General features: G+C 47.1%; 1 protein-coding gene across 7 annotated transcripts in view; it reads left to right on the forward strand.

Moving 5' to 3' along the window:
• Positions 1–15990, forward strand: part of FN1 (fibronectin 1) — a 51617-nt gene that overhangs the window by 33686 nt on the left and 1941 nt on the right. For 3 of the 7 annotated variants that reach the window (XM_019007410.2, XM_015635103.3, XM_015635097.3), the window contains 19 exons: positions 451–540; positions 672–941; positions 1293–1409; positions 1800–1964; positions 2616–2771; positions 3488–3601; positions 5237–5506; positions 7336–7523; positions 8557–8644; positions 8824–9000; positions 9225–9314; positions 9521–9700; positions 10249–10338; positions 11185–11651; positions 12211–12349; positions 13211–13375; positions 14437–14562; positions 15133–15239; positions 15764–15874. In XM_019007410.2, coding sequence (XP_018862955.1) covers positions 451–540; positions 672–941; positions 1293–1409; positions 1800–1964; positions 2616–2771; positions 3488–3601; positions 5237–5506; positions 7336–7523; positions 8557–8644; positions 8824–9000; positions 9225–9314; positions 9521–9700; positions 10249–10338; positions 11185–11651; positions 12211–12349; positions 13211–13375; positions 14437–14562; positions 15133–15239; positions 15764–15874 — 3110 coding nt within the window. The remainder of the gene's footprint in view (positions 1–450; positions 541–671; positions 942–1292; positions 1410–1799; positions 1965–2615; positions 2772–3487; positions 3602–5236; positions 5507–7335; positions 7524–8556; positions 8645–8823; positions 9001–9224; positions 9315–9520; positions 9701–10248; positions 10339–11184; positions 11652–12210; positions 12350–13210; positions 13376–14436; positions 14563–15132; positions 15240–15763; positions 15875–15990) is intronic. The other 4 variants (XM_019007413.2, XM_015635101.3, XM_019007412.2 and 1 more) reach the window with 3 other exon arrangements.

The following is a 15990-nucleotide window of genomic DNA, read 5'->3' on the forward strand; positions in this document are numbered from 1 at the left end:
GTTTTTTTTTCTCTATCTGAGAATCTTGTTGGTTAAGTGAGAGATAAGATCTGTTTTCAGAATAAAAAACCTAAATCTAGAGCTTGTCTGAGTTAGAACAGCTGTGCTGGAAATCCTTGGCCCTATTTCAGCTTGTATCAGCTAAACCTTTGGCTTGCTGCATAACTGAACTAGTAGATAGCTAGAAGGGACCCTGTAAAAAAGGTAATTGCTTCTAGTCAATCTCCACAAACTAATGAAGCAATGACATAGGATATCACGCTCCTTCAGGCTAAAGCACTGCAAGGAACCATAATGCCAATAAACTTTTGATTGTCCTGGAGGCTCAGATCTTCCATCAAGCAAAACCTGATTGTCTCCTAAGAAACACAGTTAAAATTGTGTAGGTTGATTAACTTTGTGATGTTAGCAAAGAAACATATCCAAATTCCTGTTAATTCAACTCCACAGACCTGCTCCCTGGCACTGAATATCTGGTGAAAGTCTACAGTGTTTCTGAGCAGCACGAGAGCGCACCTTTGTATGGAATCCAGAAAACAGGTACTTGGACACACGTGTGCTTCATGCCATCCTTTGAGAATTCATTAATGGGACTTGATTACTTTCTTTCCCTGTGATGATGCCTTAAGCAGTTTGGTTGAGCTCAGCCTCGTGTCTCTTGAAACACCCAGGTCTTGATTCCCCCACTGGCCTGGACTTCTCAGATATAACAGCGAACTCCTTCACGGTGCACTGGATCGCTCCTCGTGCCACCATCACGGGCTACAGGATCCGCTACCAGCCGGAGCAGGGCGGTGGCCGGCCCAAGGAGGACCGTGTGCCCCCCTCCAGGAACTCCATCACCCTCACCAACCTGCTGCCAGGCACTGAGTACGTGGTCAGCATCATCGCTGTCAACGGCAGGGAGGAGAGCCTGCCCTTGGTTGGCCAGCAAACAACAGGTGAGCCTGGAGGGAATGCTGGGTTTGGAGGGTCCTCTAGCAAAGTAGTTGCTGCTAAACCACATCTCCTCTAGAAGCTTCATTCATGCCTGTGTACTGAGGTAGGGCCTGATTTAGAAAAAGGTTGGAGGACCCATGTTGCTTTCAGATGTGTTCTAGGGCCAGCAGAACTGTTTTCATTAGATCCAGTCCAATGCCATATGGTTTTTAACCAGACAGGTCTTTTTGGAGAGGAGTGTGCCCTGAACCAAAGGACAGACAGATCAGTAGCAGAGGAGCATGGTATAAGTGGAGTATGTAGCTGATGTACAACTGTGTTTAAACTCCCTTCTCAATTCTCTGTTGCTCTAGTGTCTGATGTTCCAAGGGACTTGGAAGTCACCCCTACCAGCCCAACCAGCCTCAAGATTTCCTGGGATGCTCCTGCAGTGACAGTCAGATACTACCGGATCACTTATGGTGAAACAGGTGAGGGGAGTGTGCTACAGATGGCCACAGACCAAAAACTATATTCTGAGGCCATTAAAAAGAAAATAACAAAGGCACCTTGGGCTCTAGCAGACATCTTTTTTAAAAAAGAGCAAATCATATTTTGTCAACCCAAAAGAAAGAGCACTGGAGTATTCTAGTAATTTTAGAAGTGGTTCTGTGTACATATTTCATTCTTTTCCATGGAATGGTAAAAACAACTTTGACCCAACAGCCACTGAAATCAACAGGGTCCTGTCTTCAGCTTGATGCATATAGGACTGTCCTGGTTTTTGTAGACCATTTTAAATTTTGTGGACCATTTTGTAGAGATTTTAAATGTATGCTTTACAGATCCATCACATGCCTTTCTTAACCTACTCTTCCTAGGTGGAAGCAGCCCAGTACAGGAGTTCACAGTGCCTGGCACCGTGTCTACTGCCACCATCACTGGCATCAAGCCTGGTGTTGAATACACCATCACTGTGTATGCTGTAACTGGCCGTGGAGACAGCCCTGCCAGCAGCAAGCCAGTCACTGTCACCTACAGAACAGGTGAGACCTGATTGAACCAAACAAGACAAAAAAAAATCCCCTTACCTTTGTGTTGGCATTTCCCCATAAGCATGTATCACTGATCCCTGGTTTCTCCCAGAAGCCAAGGCCATCAGTTTCAGTGGAGCTGTGTATCTTGGCTTGTGTATCATAACTGACATGCCACAGGAGGGGACTGTGGATTTGGAGAAGGGGAAGCCTGTGGAGTGCAGATGGGGATAAATGCAGTGCTCAACAGCTCACTGCAGAGTGGAAATCCTGTTGGGCTCTCGTAATGTGGGGTCACTGCTGGCTTAACTCGAGTGCTTCACTGTCAGATTGGGATCCTGAGGAAGCCTAACTTTCTAATGCCAAGACTGTTGTCTTGCTCCTGATTTGGGTATAACCTAATCCTACTCCTGCTGTAGCTGCAGATAAAGGCATTTAGTAGCCTTTAAAATAACAAAAATCCTCAACTAACATTGATATGAGATCACTCACCCACACATCACGATTAAGGCTTTTTTGCTCTGGGCTATCATGAGAAACAAATAAATAGCAACATGGGTTTTCTCTTCCAAGCAAGTACAGAATAAAGTTCAGCCAGGACACAACAGTGGAGGGAGGGTTTCCTGTACCAACATACTCAGAAAAAATATTTTTGTTGCCCAGAAATAGACACACCATCCCAGATGCAAGTCACCGATGTCCAGGACAACAGTATCAGCATCAGATGGCTCCCTTCAGCATCCCCAGTCACAGGGTACCGGGTGACTGCTGTCCCCAAGAAGGGACATGGGCCCACAAAAACGAAAAATGTCCCTGCAGGTAAGAGCCATGCCATTCTTCACTGGATCTGTAAAGAATGCAAGGTGTGACCACTAAAATTCTGCTGCTGCTTGTACCTTTTTTTGCCATCCTGCTGATTTTCAGTTCTGTCTCATCCAGGACAGATGAACTCAGGCAGATTTTTGCCCCAAAAGCTTCATACTTGCCACCACTGTACTGCAAAAGTTTGTTCTTGGTGGCCTCAGTGTGCATGAAAAGCACCTGCATTTCAAAGAAATACCACTGGATTTTCCAGCATCCAGCAAAAATTGCTCTGAAATCCTTGTGGAAGTCACATATTGTGACCCTTGGTTTGTAGTGTAGTACCTGTGGGACCTGCCATGTCAGCTCTCAGGAAAAGTGCATTTTGTGGGATCAGCAGAGCATTTGGGGATGCTTGTGATGGAGCTGAGTTGATGGTCAGTCTTATCCTAAAAAATGATGAAAGCTTGTCTCCCTATACTTTGTTCAACTCACTGTGCCAACCTGCCCTTTCAGCTGTGGAGCCTTGGAGCAGGTACAGATTGCAGTTGTGCACTGCTAGAGAAGCATGGTGCAATTTAAAGGCAAATTTAATTTGTCAGTCCCACCTTGTTTTAATGACATTTATTCATGGTATGGCTTAGACAGGCCATTAATTCAAGGCTACTTTGAGGCCAGCTCTCTGCAGCTTTGTGCTGTTCTTTCTGACTGATGGTGGTGTTCTTTCCTGCCAGATCAAACCCAAGTGACTATTGAAGGTCTGCAGCCCACAGTGGAGTACATGGTCAGTGTCTATGCTCAGAATCAGAACGGGGAGAGCCTGCCCTTGGTTGAGACAGCTGTCACCAGTACGTATTTCACTTCATGGGAACAAACACATGTTTTCTATTGATGTCTGAACCTACCACCACATTCCCAGGGAAAGCAAAAGCCAGGTGTCCAGGAGAGTGTGAGGTGGCCTGCCCTGTGAGAAGTACCATGCACCTAAACTGCTGATGCTGGCAAAAACGCAGTCCCTCTGCCTCAAACACTGCCAAAATGCAATTTCCCACCCCATCAAAGTGCTGTGCTTCTCATTTTCTTTCACTAAAGCCACAAAGTCCTTTGGGCCTTTGTTTGCCATCAGCCAATCCAAGTGGATAAAATGTGCCAAGATCTCCTTTGTGTGGAGCTAGGTGGCAAAGGTGATTGCTGTTAAGGGACTGGACTGGGCTTGGGGCTGCTTGCCCTGTGAGAGGGAGTAAGGGAAACCACATGGGTTATACCAAGAGCTTGAGATGAAGCTCTGCAAAACAAAGAATAATTCCAGGACTGAGGTGCTGTGTACAAAACAGCAGTTTTGCTCTGGTCACAGAAGGGACAAAAGAAAGACTTTAATTCAGGGATATGTTTGAGGTAAACTGCTTTTGAGGGATACCTCTGGGGTAGGGATTAGTGTGATTCTTATTTCCCTGCTAAAGCATGGAAACATGACTCAGCCTCAAACATTACAGACAGCAGGAGCTTCTCCAGAGCTTTGCAGAGATGAGTCCACGTTCAAACCAACAAATTCCTGGACAAAAATCACCTTTGCCAACTAGAAAATGCAGAAAATTGAGGACTAATACAACATGGCAAATGAAAAAGATGAAACTTTTTAGAAAAGCGTGATTTTGAATCAATGTAAAAATAACATGCCAGATCCTCCCATTTTGTGTAACAGATGGGTGGAATTCTGTGATAGCCACTCCAGACTTCTGAGAAGCAAGGCTCACTTCCCCTGCTCTGAGCTCCCACCTTGCCAGGAAAATCCCATTAATTGGTTTAATTGGGAGGTGTGCATATTACCCAGTTGCACCTGTGGGCATTCCCTGTGCACTCAATACAAAAAACTTTGTTTCTAACTGATTTTACAATGTAATAAGCTGAGTAATTTTGCTTTCTTGATGAGTGTGTTAATTGGACATTAATTTATGAAAGAAAATAGCGGGATGGATTCTCCTTGGACTGCCACTCTGCACAGCAGCTCACAGTAGCAAACAGCAAGTGCAGCATGAACCCAAACTTAGAGCCAGGTGGGTTCTCTGGCTGCCCTTGGCACTAGCAACCACTTAATGGGAGAAATGGGTCTTAACATTCCCATTTCTTTTTTTCTCTTGTCCACTTTTAAGGTAGCTTAATGCTACTAGAGTTGTGTGAAAGGGGTTTTGGTGCCAAGGGCACTCAAAAACAGGGGAGATTTGGTGTCCTGGCTGCTTTGAAGGTGGCAATGGAGGTCTTTTTGGTTTCAACAAGGCCAAGATTGCCTTCCTGCTGCCTGGCACCTGCAAACTCAGGGCTAGGGATGTAAGCATGTGTGCAAGGTGCAGCACAGAGGAGAATCCAGTGTCCCCTCGCCATGCCAAACTGAAAACCGCTTTGCATGAAATCGAAATGCTTTTTATTTTCCTCACCCACAACCTGCTTTTTATCACTTAACCTCTTACCGTTAATTTGCCTAACAGACATTGACCGCCCTAAAGGACTAACATTCACTGAGGTGGATGTTGATTCCATCAAAATTGCTTGGGAAAGCCCTCAGGGGCAAGTCACCAGGTACAGGGTGACCTACTCAAGCCCTGAGGATGGAATCCATGAGCTATTGCCGGCCCCAGGTGGCGAAGAAGACACTGCTGAGCTGCATGGCCTCAGGCCAGGTTCTGAGTACACTATCAATATCGTTGCCATTTACGATGACATGGAGAGCCTGCCCCTCACTGGGACCCAGTCCACAGGTACAGCTCCCACCACCCCCAGCAGGCCATGGCAGCAGCGGCTTCTGCCCCGAGGGGTAAAGTGTGCTTCCATGTGCAACTGGTGCTCCGCTCCGGGACAGCCCCGGGGGCAGCCCAGGGGATGGGATTGCTCCTGAGGGGTGGCTTTGCTGGGGCCAGAGAGCTGCCTGCCAGCAGAGTCAGCCTGCATACACATCAGGGAAGGCAGGCAAGAGAGCAGGATTGCAGGAGCAGGTCCTGGAGAAAGGAGGGAGGGGTGTCCAGTGGTGTCCTGTCCCTGGTCACAGAGCCTGATCCGTGGTGAGCGCTCTCACAACGCTCGTGTCTGGCCTTCAAGGTATGGGACACCTGAAAGCACAAGCAGTGACCAACAAGACAGATGAGGGCAGCTTTCATGCCTCAGGGACCTTGCTGTTGGAGCCAAAGATGAGCAGGGAGGGCTGGGAGACTGCTGAACCCTCCGGTCTCACAGAGCCTGCAGATCCCTCACTGGCACTGCCCTAGGGACCACTGCATGCCCACACCCTGCACCCTCATCACCTCCACAGGAGAGGCCCTTCTGTGCCAGGCTGATCCAGCTACAGTTCCATGCATTGAGAATTCCTTGATGAAAAAGGAAAATTATTGCAAGGAATTAGCTTACCATTGCTTCCAGTGATGTGGAATCCATTGCAAGCTTCCAGCATTACCAGATGTGACTTTATTACAAAGACAGGTAGCACCTGTGTAACAAAGGTCTCCCAATTCATTTGTGGCTGAAAAGTTGGTACTTTAATTTCAGGGGTGGAATGAATTCAGTGGGTCCTAGTGTAAAGATCTGCTGTGCTAAACTGAAGCAGAGTGATGTAATGATGGAACAGGTGGCTGACTACCTGCCAGAAATGCAAATATAATACTTTTTCAAACCCACCCTCTGTGATTTACCTTTTGTGGGCTGTTCAAAAATGGATTTGAAGTCATTCAAGACTTTCCACTGACTCTCATGGGCTTTAGATTGAGCTCTGAGCAAAGCCAGAAGGCAGAATTATCCTATATTTCCACTCTGTAAAACTGGAAAGCTTTGACAGCAATGTGCCATAGTGGGCACTTTGGTAAGGTATATCTTTATGGTAAGGTATATCTTTATGGTAAGGTGTATTTTATGTATAAATATATCTATTTACAGCTCCTGTCTTACCAACAGTAAGGCAAGGGAATATTTCAATGGACACTCCTGTTTTTAGGCAAGCATTTGTTTGTGAGGATAGTGGATGTGTTAGCTCATGAACAGGCTCTGGTGTGATGAGCCTTATGGCCACCACAGCTCTGCTTTTCCATTGCCTTGCTCGCTGTGTAAATGGCTGTAAAATGCTTCCCCTCTCCATTTGCAGTGTTTTTATATCTTCTCTGCAATTCCTAAGCCTGCTTCCTACTTACTTTTGTAAATCATCCATTGTGTTTTAGAAATGGACAGACAGGGGCAGGAGGAGCAGGACTAAACCATGAGCTGTGTGATGAAAAGCAGAGACTGGTAGAATAATTAAAACAGATGGGCCTACTAGAGATTTAAGCACCTTCCCAAGCCTTTTCCTTATATTGTAGCAAATCTCATTGCTCACTTAACTTCAGGGTTGAAGCATTGATATCTTCTGATTTCTGCTGAAAAATGTTGCTGTAGATTTTGGAATCTCCTCCTGAATAACATGTCCCCTCCCACGGTGTTTTATGCCTGTCTTTGTACAAGGCACTTCCCTGGCCTAAACCTGTCTCGTGTTCAGGAGACAATATTGTCTTATCCAGGACTGTCTGGTTTTTTTAAAGTAACCATGTGCCAATCTGGATTTCTGCAGCAATTCCACCTCCAACAAACCTGAAGTTTACTCAGGTAACTCCCACCAGTCTCACCATCAACTGGAATGCACCCAACGTTCGCCTCACTGGCTACAGGGTCAGAGTGAACCCCAAAGAAAAGACTGGTCCTATGAAAGAAATCAACCTTTCTCCAGACAGCACATCTGCAGTCGTGTCTGGCTTGATGGTAACTTTTTTCTTTGTGTTGTGGGAAGGAGATTTTTGGAAGGAATTTCAGATTCCTGTGTCAGGAGCTTCAGTTGATCATTACAGCTCCTAAGGGTCTGGCTCTGAAGCTCAGGGCAAGTCAGACTGCAGCTACTCAGTGCTGTAGTTTTTTTAAAAGGCAAGTAATTGGCCTGCTGAAGCTGCATTCTACCCCCTTCCTTATCTAACACAGAGAGACTGGATGCCTCATCAAATGCAAATCACCAGGTTCACAATCAAAAGTAACCCAGCAAAATGCTTTTACTTGTCTTTCACAAAAGTGGTCAGATAAAGTGATCTAATGCAGAGATTTCAAGCTGTGATATGGGAGCTCTGGCAGTCTATTGCCTATTTTTAAGATATCTGCAAAATATAAGTCAAAAATGCAAGTCTTTCGTGAGTAGGCTTAAATTTGCTATATCACCATCTTTCCCACTGTAAACATTTCAGAAGTTCCTGAACTGGAGAAGGCTGAAAGTAACTGCTTTTATGGTTCCTGCAATCTTAAAAAGCTGCTGATCTGTTTTTAAGGAGTTTTATGAATCATTTTCAAAAATGAGCCTTAAAAAACATTCTAATCTAGGTGGACTCATGGTCTGATGCCGCCAAGGACAAAACCCCTCATGCTGTTCCTTTCACAGTTCTCTTATATTCACATTATTTTATTCTTTATCATAGCAAATGGCATCCATTAACCCTGGGGAAAATAGGAGGGAGATTAGAGTTTCTCTGAAGAATCAGCTTTGAAGCACAGATTCTAAAATGATGGGTGGTAAATAAGCTTCTTCCGGGATTTCTCCTGCTCCTGAGTGTGCACAGTGTGTCAGGGTCCATGCCTACTCTTTTATTACAGATGGAAATAATTAGAATTATCCCATCAATCCTTCCCCAGTTAATTTTAAGGTTTGGTATTTCAGTAAGTGGTGACTGAGCTGAACACTGACTGAGGGCCAGGATTATTTCCCCCTGTGCCAGGTCCTTCTTTTAACATGATATAACTCTGTCCATTCCAGGTGGCAACCAAGTATGAAGTGAGTGTGTATGCCCTGAAGGACTCCCTGACCAGCAGACCAGCCCAGGGGGTGGTCACAACCCTTGAAAGTAAGTGGTGACCCTCCCCAAATGACCACTTAGTGCTGTGTGGGTGCAGAGGCCGGGAGCCTGCTCTGTGTCCAAGGTGGGGCTCTGTCCCAAGCTCCATCCCAGGCTTCACCAGCAATTGGCTGATGAGATTGCCAGTGCCCTCTGTACTGACAGGGCCCCTTTCCCTTGTGGTGCAGATGTGAGTCCCCCTCGCAGGCCCAGGGTGACAGATGTCACTGAGACAACCATCACCATCACCTGGAGGACCAAGACTGAGACCATCACTGGCTTCCTGGTGGAAGCCGTCCCTGCAGGCGGCCAGAACCCCATTCAGAGGACCATCAGCCCTGAACTCAGGAGTTACACTATCACTGGTGAGTGAGGGCTTCTGCAGCTGCAGGGTCACATCAGAAAGTACACTGGCTTCTTGTTTTGGAATTGAATATGTGATGAGAAATACTATAGGAACAAAAGGTGGGAAAAAATACCTGAGGGATCAAGACTAGGCTCCAAGAAGGGGTTATTGAAAGACCTTCTGATGGCCATCTTAGGTGGCTTCCTCTCCTCAGCTAACATTTGTGTTTCAACTTCATTTTAGGCTTGCAGCCGGGCACTGACTACAAGATCTACCTGTACACTCTGAATGAGAATGCACGCAGCTCCCCGGTGGTCCTGGATGCCTCCACTGGTAATGATCTTGTCTGACATAACACATATGTAATCACATATGGCCACAGCTAGGAGTTGCCTGTATCTGATTATTTAATTTAATTTGATATTCTCTGTGACTTACAGCAGTAGGTTTGAGAAGGGTGTCAGGCAGGTGTAGCTCAGGTGAAGAATATGCTGGTCTTTTCTGCGTTTGACTTGTTAAACCCTTTTGTTTCCACACAGCTATCGATGCTCCTTCTAACCTGCGCTTCCTTACGACCACGAGCAACTCCCTGCTGGCCACCTGGCAGCCTCCCCGAGCCAAGATCACCGGCTACATCATCAGATATGAGAAACCTGGCTCACCAGTCAAGGAGGTCGTGCCTCGCCCCCGGCCCGGCACCACCGAGGCTACCATTACTGGTAACTCAGTTTTGTCTGGGAGCTCTTCACCTGAAACACTTAATTTCAAGAGGGAGGGAAGGCCTGGTTATAAAATGCATTGATGATTAGCTAATAGAGAGAATTGTGTTCCTTTATTGTGGTTTCCAGTACTAGAGGGTGGTCCTGTGAGCACACCTGTCCTACAAACACGTTCCACCTCACTGATCAGAACAGCCACCACATTTGAACAGCCTGGTGCTTGTTTCCACTGTCACCACAACTGTTGTTATTTCAAGGAAGAAAAGCCCCTGATTCTGGCACTTCACCAGTGCTAAAGATCCCATGTTTGTCCATGGATATTTGGGTCCATGATCCCAGCTGGCATGGTCTGATTGCAAACTTGCTCTGAGGGGCTGAGCTCTCTGCACTGTGCTGAAAACCTCTGGTGTGAAATGCACATACCTGATACTGTAGTCATACCCACCTCTCATTCTGCCTTAGTTCTCACACCTAATCATAAAAGAAAAGCAACTCCTAACTCTGTCCATTCCTAAAAAAATTGTTCTGTGTCCTTCCTCCCTCCCTAGGTTTGGAACCTGGCACTGAATACATCATCTACATCATTGCAGTGAAGAACAGTCAGAAGAGTGAACCACTGGTTGGCAGAAAAAGGACAGGTAAACAAAGCTCTGGATTGTTGTTTGTTGTTGATTGTTTTTTTGTTTGGTTGTTGTTGTTTGTTGATTGTTGTTGCCAACAGATGTCTTCCACTTGGGGAATACAGTGTGAAAGACACTGGAAGACACTTGTGGAGGACTGAAATAATAATGTTTTTAAAAATATCCTGTTCACACTACTTAGCCACACCTTTTCTTTGAGTCAAATAGGCTTTGTAAGGAGGTTTTCCTTTTTAAGGATGCAGGAGGTACACTTCTAAATTTATATTAATTACATTTACCTGTGTTTGAACACTAGCAACAGATGTGCTTGATGCTGGATTCTCGCTTGGGTACCTAATGGATAATTAAATCAGGGTTAACATTACTGTCTAACACTTGATGGCATCAAATGCAGAATCCATTCAGTTTGTTGCCTGTTGCATTCCTCTTAATTTGCAACTTTCACAGTACAAGATTGATACCTATAGCAAACAAAATACCAGCTGGATATCCAAATATGATCAAGGTGCAAGTTTCTTCCTGCTCACCAGTGATTCCTCATAAAATGATCACCTGCAGCTATCTCTTGTAATTATTTCTTCTCAATTTGAGCAGTGGTGGTGGTGGCTTCTTTGGGTTGCAGGGTTCAAAAGCATCGCTCAGCTGTATGAAAATTTCATACCAACACACTTCTTATGCCTGTGTGTGAAAGATAGAGGGAAATTACCTTTACAGTCACTGCAAGGTCATAAAAAGTGTGTTGCATCTTGGGATAATTGCTAATATTCGATGCTTGGAGTATTGTAACACAGCTGTTTGATTTGCCACGCTTTGCTTGATGGCCTCTAACCTTTCTTTGACCAGATGAGCTGCCCACGTTGATTAGCAGACCACACCCCAACCAGCCCGACATCCTGGATGTGCCTTCCATTGACGAGGGGACCCCTTACCTCACGAACAATAGGTATGACAATGGCAATGGTATCCAACTTCCAGGCTCCTCTGGGCATCCTCAGACAGTAGGGCACCAGGGGCAGCAAGTCTTCTTTGAGGAGCACGGCTACAGGCGGCCTGGGCCCACCACAGCCACTCCCCTCAGGCCGGGATCCAGGCAGCCTCTGCCCAGCGTGGATGAAGCCATCGAAATCCCGGGGTACCAGGTGCCCATCGTGGTGGAGCCCTCGTACCCGCACTCCCGCGGGCCCCCGCGCAACGACAGCCTGGGGCAGGAAGCCCTTTCTCACACCACCATCTCCTGGAGGCCGCTGCTGGAGAGCTCTGAGTACATCATCTCCTGCCAGCCCGTCAGCCAGGACGAGGACACGCTGCAGGTAACGGGGCTGCCCCAGCAGAGGGATGGGGTAGCCTCACCTGGGGAGGTCTCTTGGGGCACCAGACCCTTCCCTGTGCTAAGGGAGTGGCAGGAATTAGCCTAAAGAGTCTGTTGAACACATAGCTGAGACCAGGATGGATGAAAGCCTCTCTCATCTCCTTTATGGAAAAGGCTGCAGGATAAAACTGCAAAACCAGCAAACTTAGAAATGCTGTCAGCAGTGACATTTCACCAGGGAAGGGGGCAGCAAGCTGAGGGGGAGTTTCAGAGATTGAGGTGCTGCTTCCCCAAGCTACAAGACTCTTCCTGCTCCAAGACTCTCCCTTGGTTTCCTTGGAATAGCAAAACTATCCCCTCATGATCCATAGTCCAGAGCAGCCAAGTCTAACTTGGTATTGTTTGAAGTTCTCAGAGTATCTTAGGGGAGCGTTCTGGCTCCATCATGGTACAGAGCATAGGGGTCATCCTAAACACCCTGTCATTCTTCTGAGAGAAGTAACACCTAAAGGGTATTCCCTCCCACCTTTCTGGTGACCTGGCATTGTCTCTTGTTGCAGTTCAGGGTTCCTGGCACTTCCTCTAGTGCCACACTCAAGGGCCTTACAAGAGGGGCCACCTACAACATCGTAGTGGAAGCCCTGAAGGATCACCGGAGGCAGAAGGTGCTGGAGGAGGTGGTCACAGTTGGCAATACTGGTAAGGAACAGCCTTAGGGGAGTCTGGCTGAACCTGTGCAGCCCCTGCCTCATTCCCCTTACTCAAGGTAACCTACCTGATAGCCAAGCTTGACAACAGTTCAGAAAGGAAACTTCTGACAAGGACAGTTCATAGCAGGACACTGGGGCAAGTGGTTTGTGAGGTGCTCAGGGTAACTGACACACGCTGATGGTGGGATGAGAGCTGTCCTGAGCTGCTGGGTAAGCACAGAGAATGTGCCTTGAGGCTCCAGACACACCCCAAGGCCCCAAGAGATATCTGCTATATCTGTGCTTAAAGGGAGACAGAGTCACTGCTATCTTGTATCTGTCATAGGCTGGACCATCAGCTCTGGGCCCTGAACTGGTGGTTGTAAAGCCAAGACACACACCTAAGGTGACAAATCACTCACCAAACAACAGGGTCTGCTCTCCTTCTCCCTTCCCCCTGCCATGACACAGAACCTGCAGCACCCCAAGAAAGTGCCCATGCAGCTACCAACCCCCTGCTGTTCCTCAGCATCTCACAGCACATTTCCTCCTAAAAACAAGCACAGTCAAGTTGTAGCTCACCAGCAGCAAATGCAAAAACTCACACTTGCTTGAAACTTGGCAAATCAAAATGAAAATAGCCTTCATGTCAGATTTTTTTATCATTCAGCTGCTCTGACACATGCAAATGGAAAATAAATCACAGGGAGCTGGGCTGCTGACAACCATCAAGTGTATGCCCATGGGGTAGCTCCATTACTGCCAGGATATTACAAGAGGAAAAAAAATGTGTATTCACTGAAAACCATTCTTGTCTTTCAGCAGTTCCCATTGCTGTGTGTGATGCCTGTTTCTCCTCTTTTTGTTCCAGTGTCTGAAGGATTAAACCAGCCAGCTGACGACACCTGCTTTGATACTTACACTGGCTCCTTCTATTCCATTGGCGAGGAATGGGAGCGCTTATCTGAAACTGGCTTTAAGCTCTGGTGCCAGTGTTTAGGCTTTGGCAGTGGCCATTTCAGATGTGACTCTTCTAGTGAGTAGCTTGCTGTTTAACCATGCCCATCCCCACTCTCCCCCAGCACTTGTGCCATGTTTGACAGAATCAGCCTGATCAAAACATGATGCAAACAAAGGCAGGATCTGAAGTCCTTAAACCAAAGCCGTGTTTTGCATCATGAGAAGTGATGGAAAACTTTGGTTACCTCTGAGCTGTGCAAGCTAATCTAGAATTGCCATCAGCAACAATTGCCATTGTATTGATAACAGGCTTTTTTAGCTTGCCAGATGTGTCCAGGTAATCTATGGGAAAGTGTGGATTTCGGTGGGTATTGCAGCCAGTGCTGCTATTACAAAAAGTCTGGTTTGCATTGCAGGCAGCCTTTGCAAAGCAAGCTTGCAAAACCAGTTTTCTAATTCTCTAACACTTCTGCCCAGGGCATTAAGTTTTATTCTTTGCAGAACTGTGGTTTACATGGAAAAATATCCAACTTGACATAAGGGAATGGAACAAAAGTCTGTGATTGAGCAGTTTAACACAACACATACCCAGCTAATTGAAATTAGGCTTTTAAATCGTGGAATAAGCTCAGCAAAGAGAGTATTTCTGCAATTTGCATAGATTCAGAGGAGTCTGTGTAAAGACACTTAATTTTACAAGAAAATCTGCTTATTTTACAGGATTAATATTTATATTTCATTATTTGGTACACTTGGCTTACCCATTGTGTCTTGCAAGATTGTGGTAAATTTTATGCTGGGTATTTGCACAAAAAAGAACATTTAAATATTTTTCTCTCCTTTCCTGCCCCTTATGTATTAAATTCCTTTTCATTTCTTTTCATTTCCTATGAACCAAACCTCCTCTCCCCACTCTTTGTCACATCCTACTTTTTTCCCCCAAGAGCCTCTACACATTTGCCAGAGCTGAAACAGCCTTCAGCAGTTAAAAACTGCAGGAGCTGAACTCATTTCCTCCTTGGGACTTAGATGAGCTGAGAAGATTCTTTCTCCTGCCTTTCCTGAGACAATGCCAAGCTGTTTTCCTCCTGCTGCATGTGGGATAACTCCTGATTCTCGTTCCTCTGCCTTCTCCAGAATGGTGCCATGACAATGGAGTTAACTACAAGATTGGGGAGAAGTGGGACAGGCAAGGGGAGAATGGTCAGATGATGAGCTGCACCTGCCTTGGGAATGGAAAAGGAGAATTCAAGTGTGAACCTCGTAAGTGTGTGTTTCTGCTGTTAGTCTGAGCTCTCCTTCAGGAAGTCTCATCATCTCAGCTCTGTCCTGCCAGGGGGACAAGCAGATTATCAGTGTGTCTGATTCAGGCTGTACTGGTGACAGCTTCAGTCTGTTCTCACAAGAGATGAAGGCAGAAATCTCACATTCCTGAGCTTGAAAAGAAGAAAACCTTTTGTTAGCTCAGGTCACAGCACACTGAGCACCTGTCTGCCTCTGGCCCTGGAGTTACACACCAGGGACACATCACTGCTGTCAGAGGGGTGGATTACCCCAGCTGGACTTCCCTGCAGGGCCTGTCGCCTCAAGCTCCTCTGGCCTTCACTCTGAGGCTTAAACTGCCTTGCTTTTGTCAGGAAAATACCCTCCTGTTGTAGGTTGAAGTGTCTGGAGAGCTGTGACCGTGTCTGATGTTCCCCTGCCAGTCAGGGAGCCTCTGGTCAGACAAGGGGAGCACGCTTCCCCAGGGGCTCCTCCTCTGATCACCAGGCTTTGAGAATGCTTAAAGCCAAGCCCAGGCCCTGCTCCTGAGCTCTGCCTGTGCCTCCACAGATGAGACTACGTGCTATGACGATGGGAAGATGTACCACGTTGGGGAGCAGTGGCAGAAGGAGTACTTTGGAGCCATCTGCTCCTGCACTTGTTACGGAGGACAGCAGGTGAGCAGGAGGGGATGTGTTATGTTGGACACAGGGGAGGCTGTGCTGGGCTGCACTTCTCAGGCTGCTGGGTTTCAGGCCATGGAAAGGGCCAAAATGGGCTCATATAAGAAGAAAAGCACTTTGGAGAGTTGAAGTACTTGCACCGGTGTGTGGTGTAACACAACAGGAGCAGCCTCACTGGTGCTGGTGGATCATGTATGAATGACCATGAATTAATGGCTTTAAGTTGAAGGAGGGTAGATTTAGATAGGATATTAGGAAGAAATTCTTCCCTGTGAGGGTGCTGAGGCCCTGGCACAGGTTGCCCAGAGCAGCTGTGGCTGCCCCTGGATCCCTGGAAGTGTCCAAGGCCAGGCTGGATGGTGCCTGGAGCAGCCTGGGATAATGGAAGGTACCACCCATAGCGGTGGAGTGGAATGGGATGAGCTTTAGGCTCCCTCCCAGCCCATCCCAGTCTGGGATTCCATGAGCCCTGGCAGTTCCTTGGCCAGGGCACCAACGGGCCCGTTCTGTCCCCGCAGGGCTGGCGCTGTGACAACTGCCGCAGGCCCAGCGTGGAGGTGGCCCCCGAAGGCTCTGCTGGCCACACCTACACACAGTTCACACAGAGGTACCACCAGGCCACCAACACCGTGAGTACAACTTTCCTCCTCTGCCCCCTCCTGCTGTGATTCTGGCTCAGGTGGTGGGGTCACTGCAGGGCCGGAGCAGCGTGCGGGTTCGTGCTCCCAGCAGTGCATGACAGCCC

Source organism: Parus major, chromosome 7, assembly GCF_001522545.3.
Source record: "Parus major isolate Abel chromosome 7, Parus_major1.1, whole genome shotgun sequence".
Lineage (NCBI taxonomy): Eukaryota > Metazoa > Chordata > Aves > Passeriformes > Paridae > Parus > Parus major.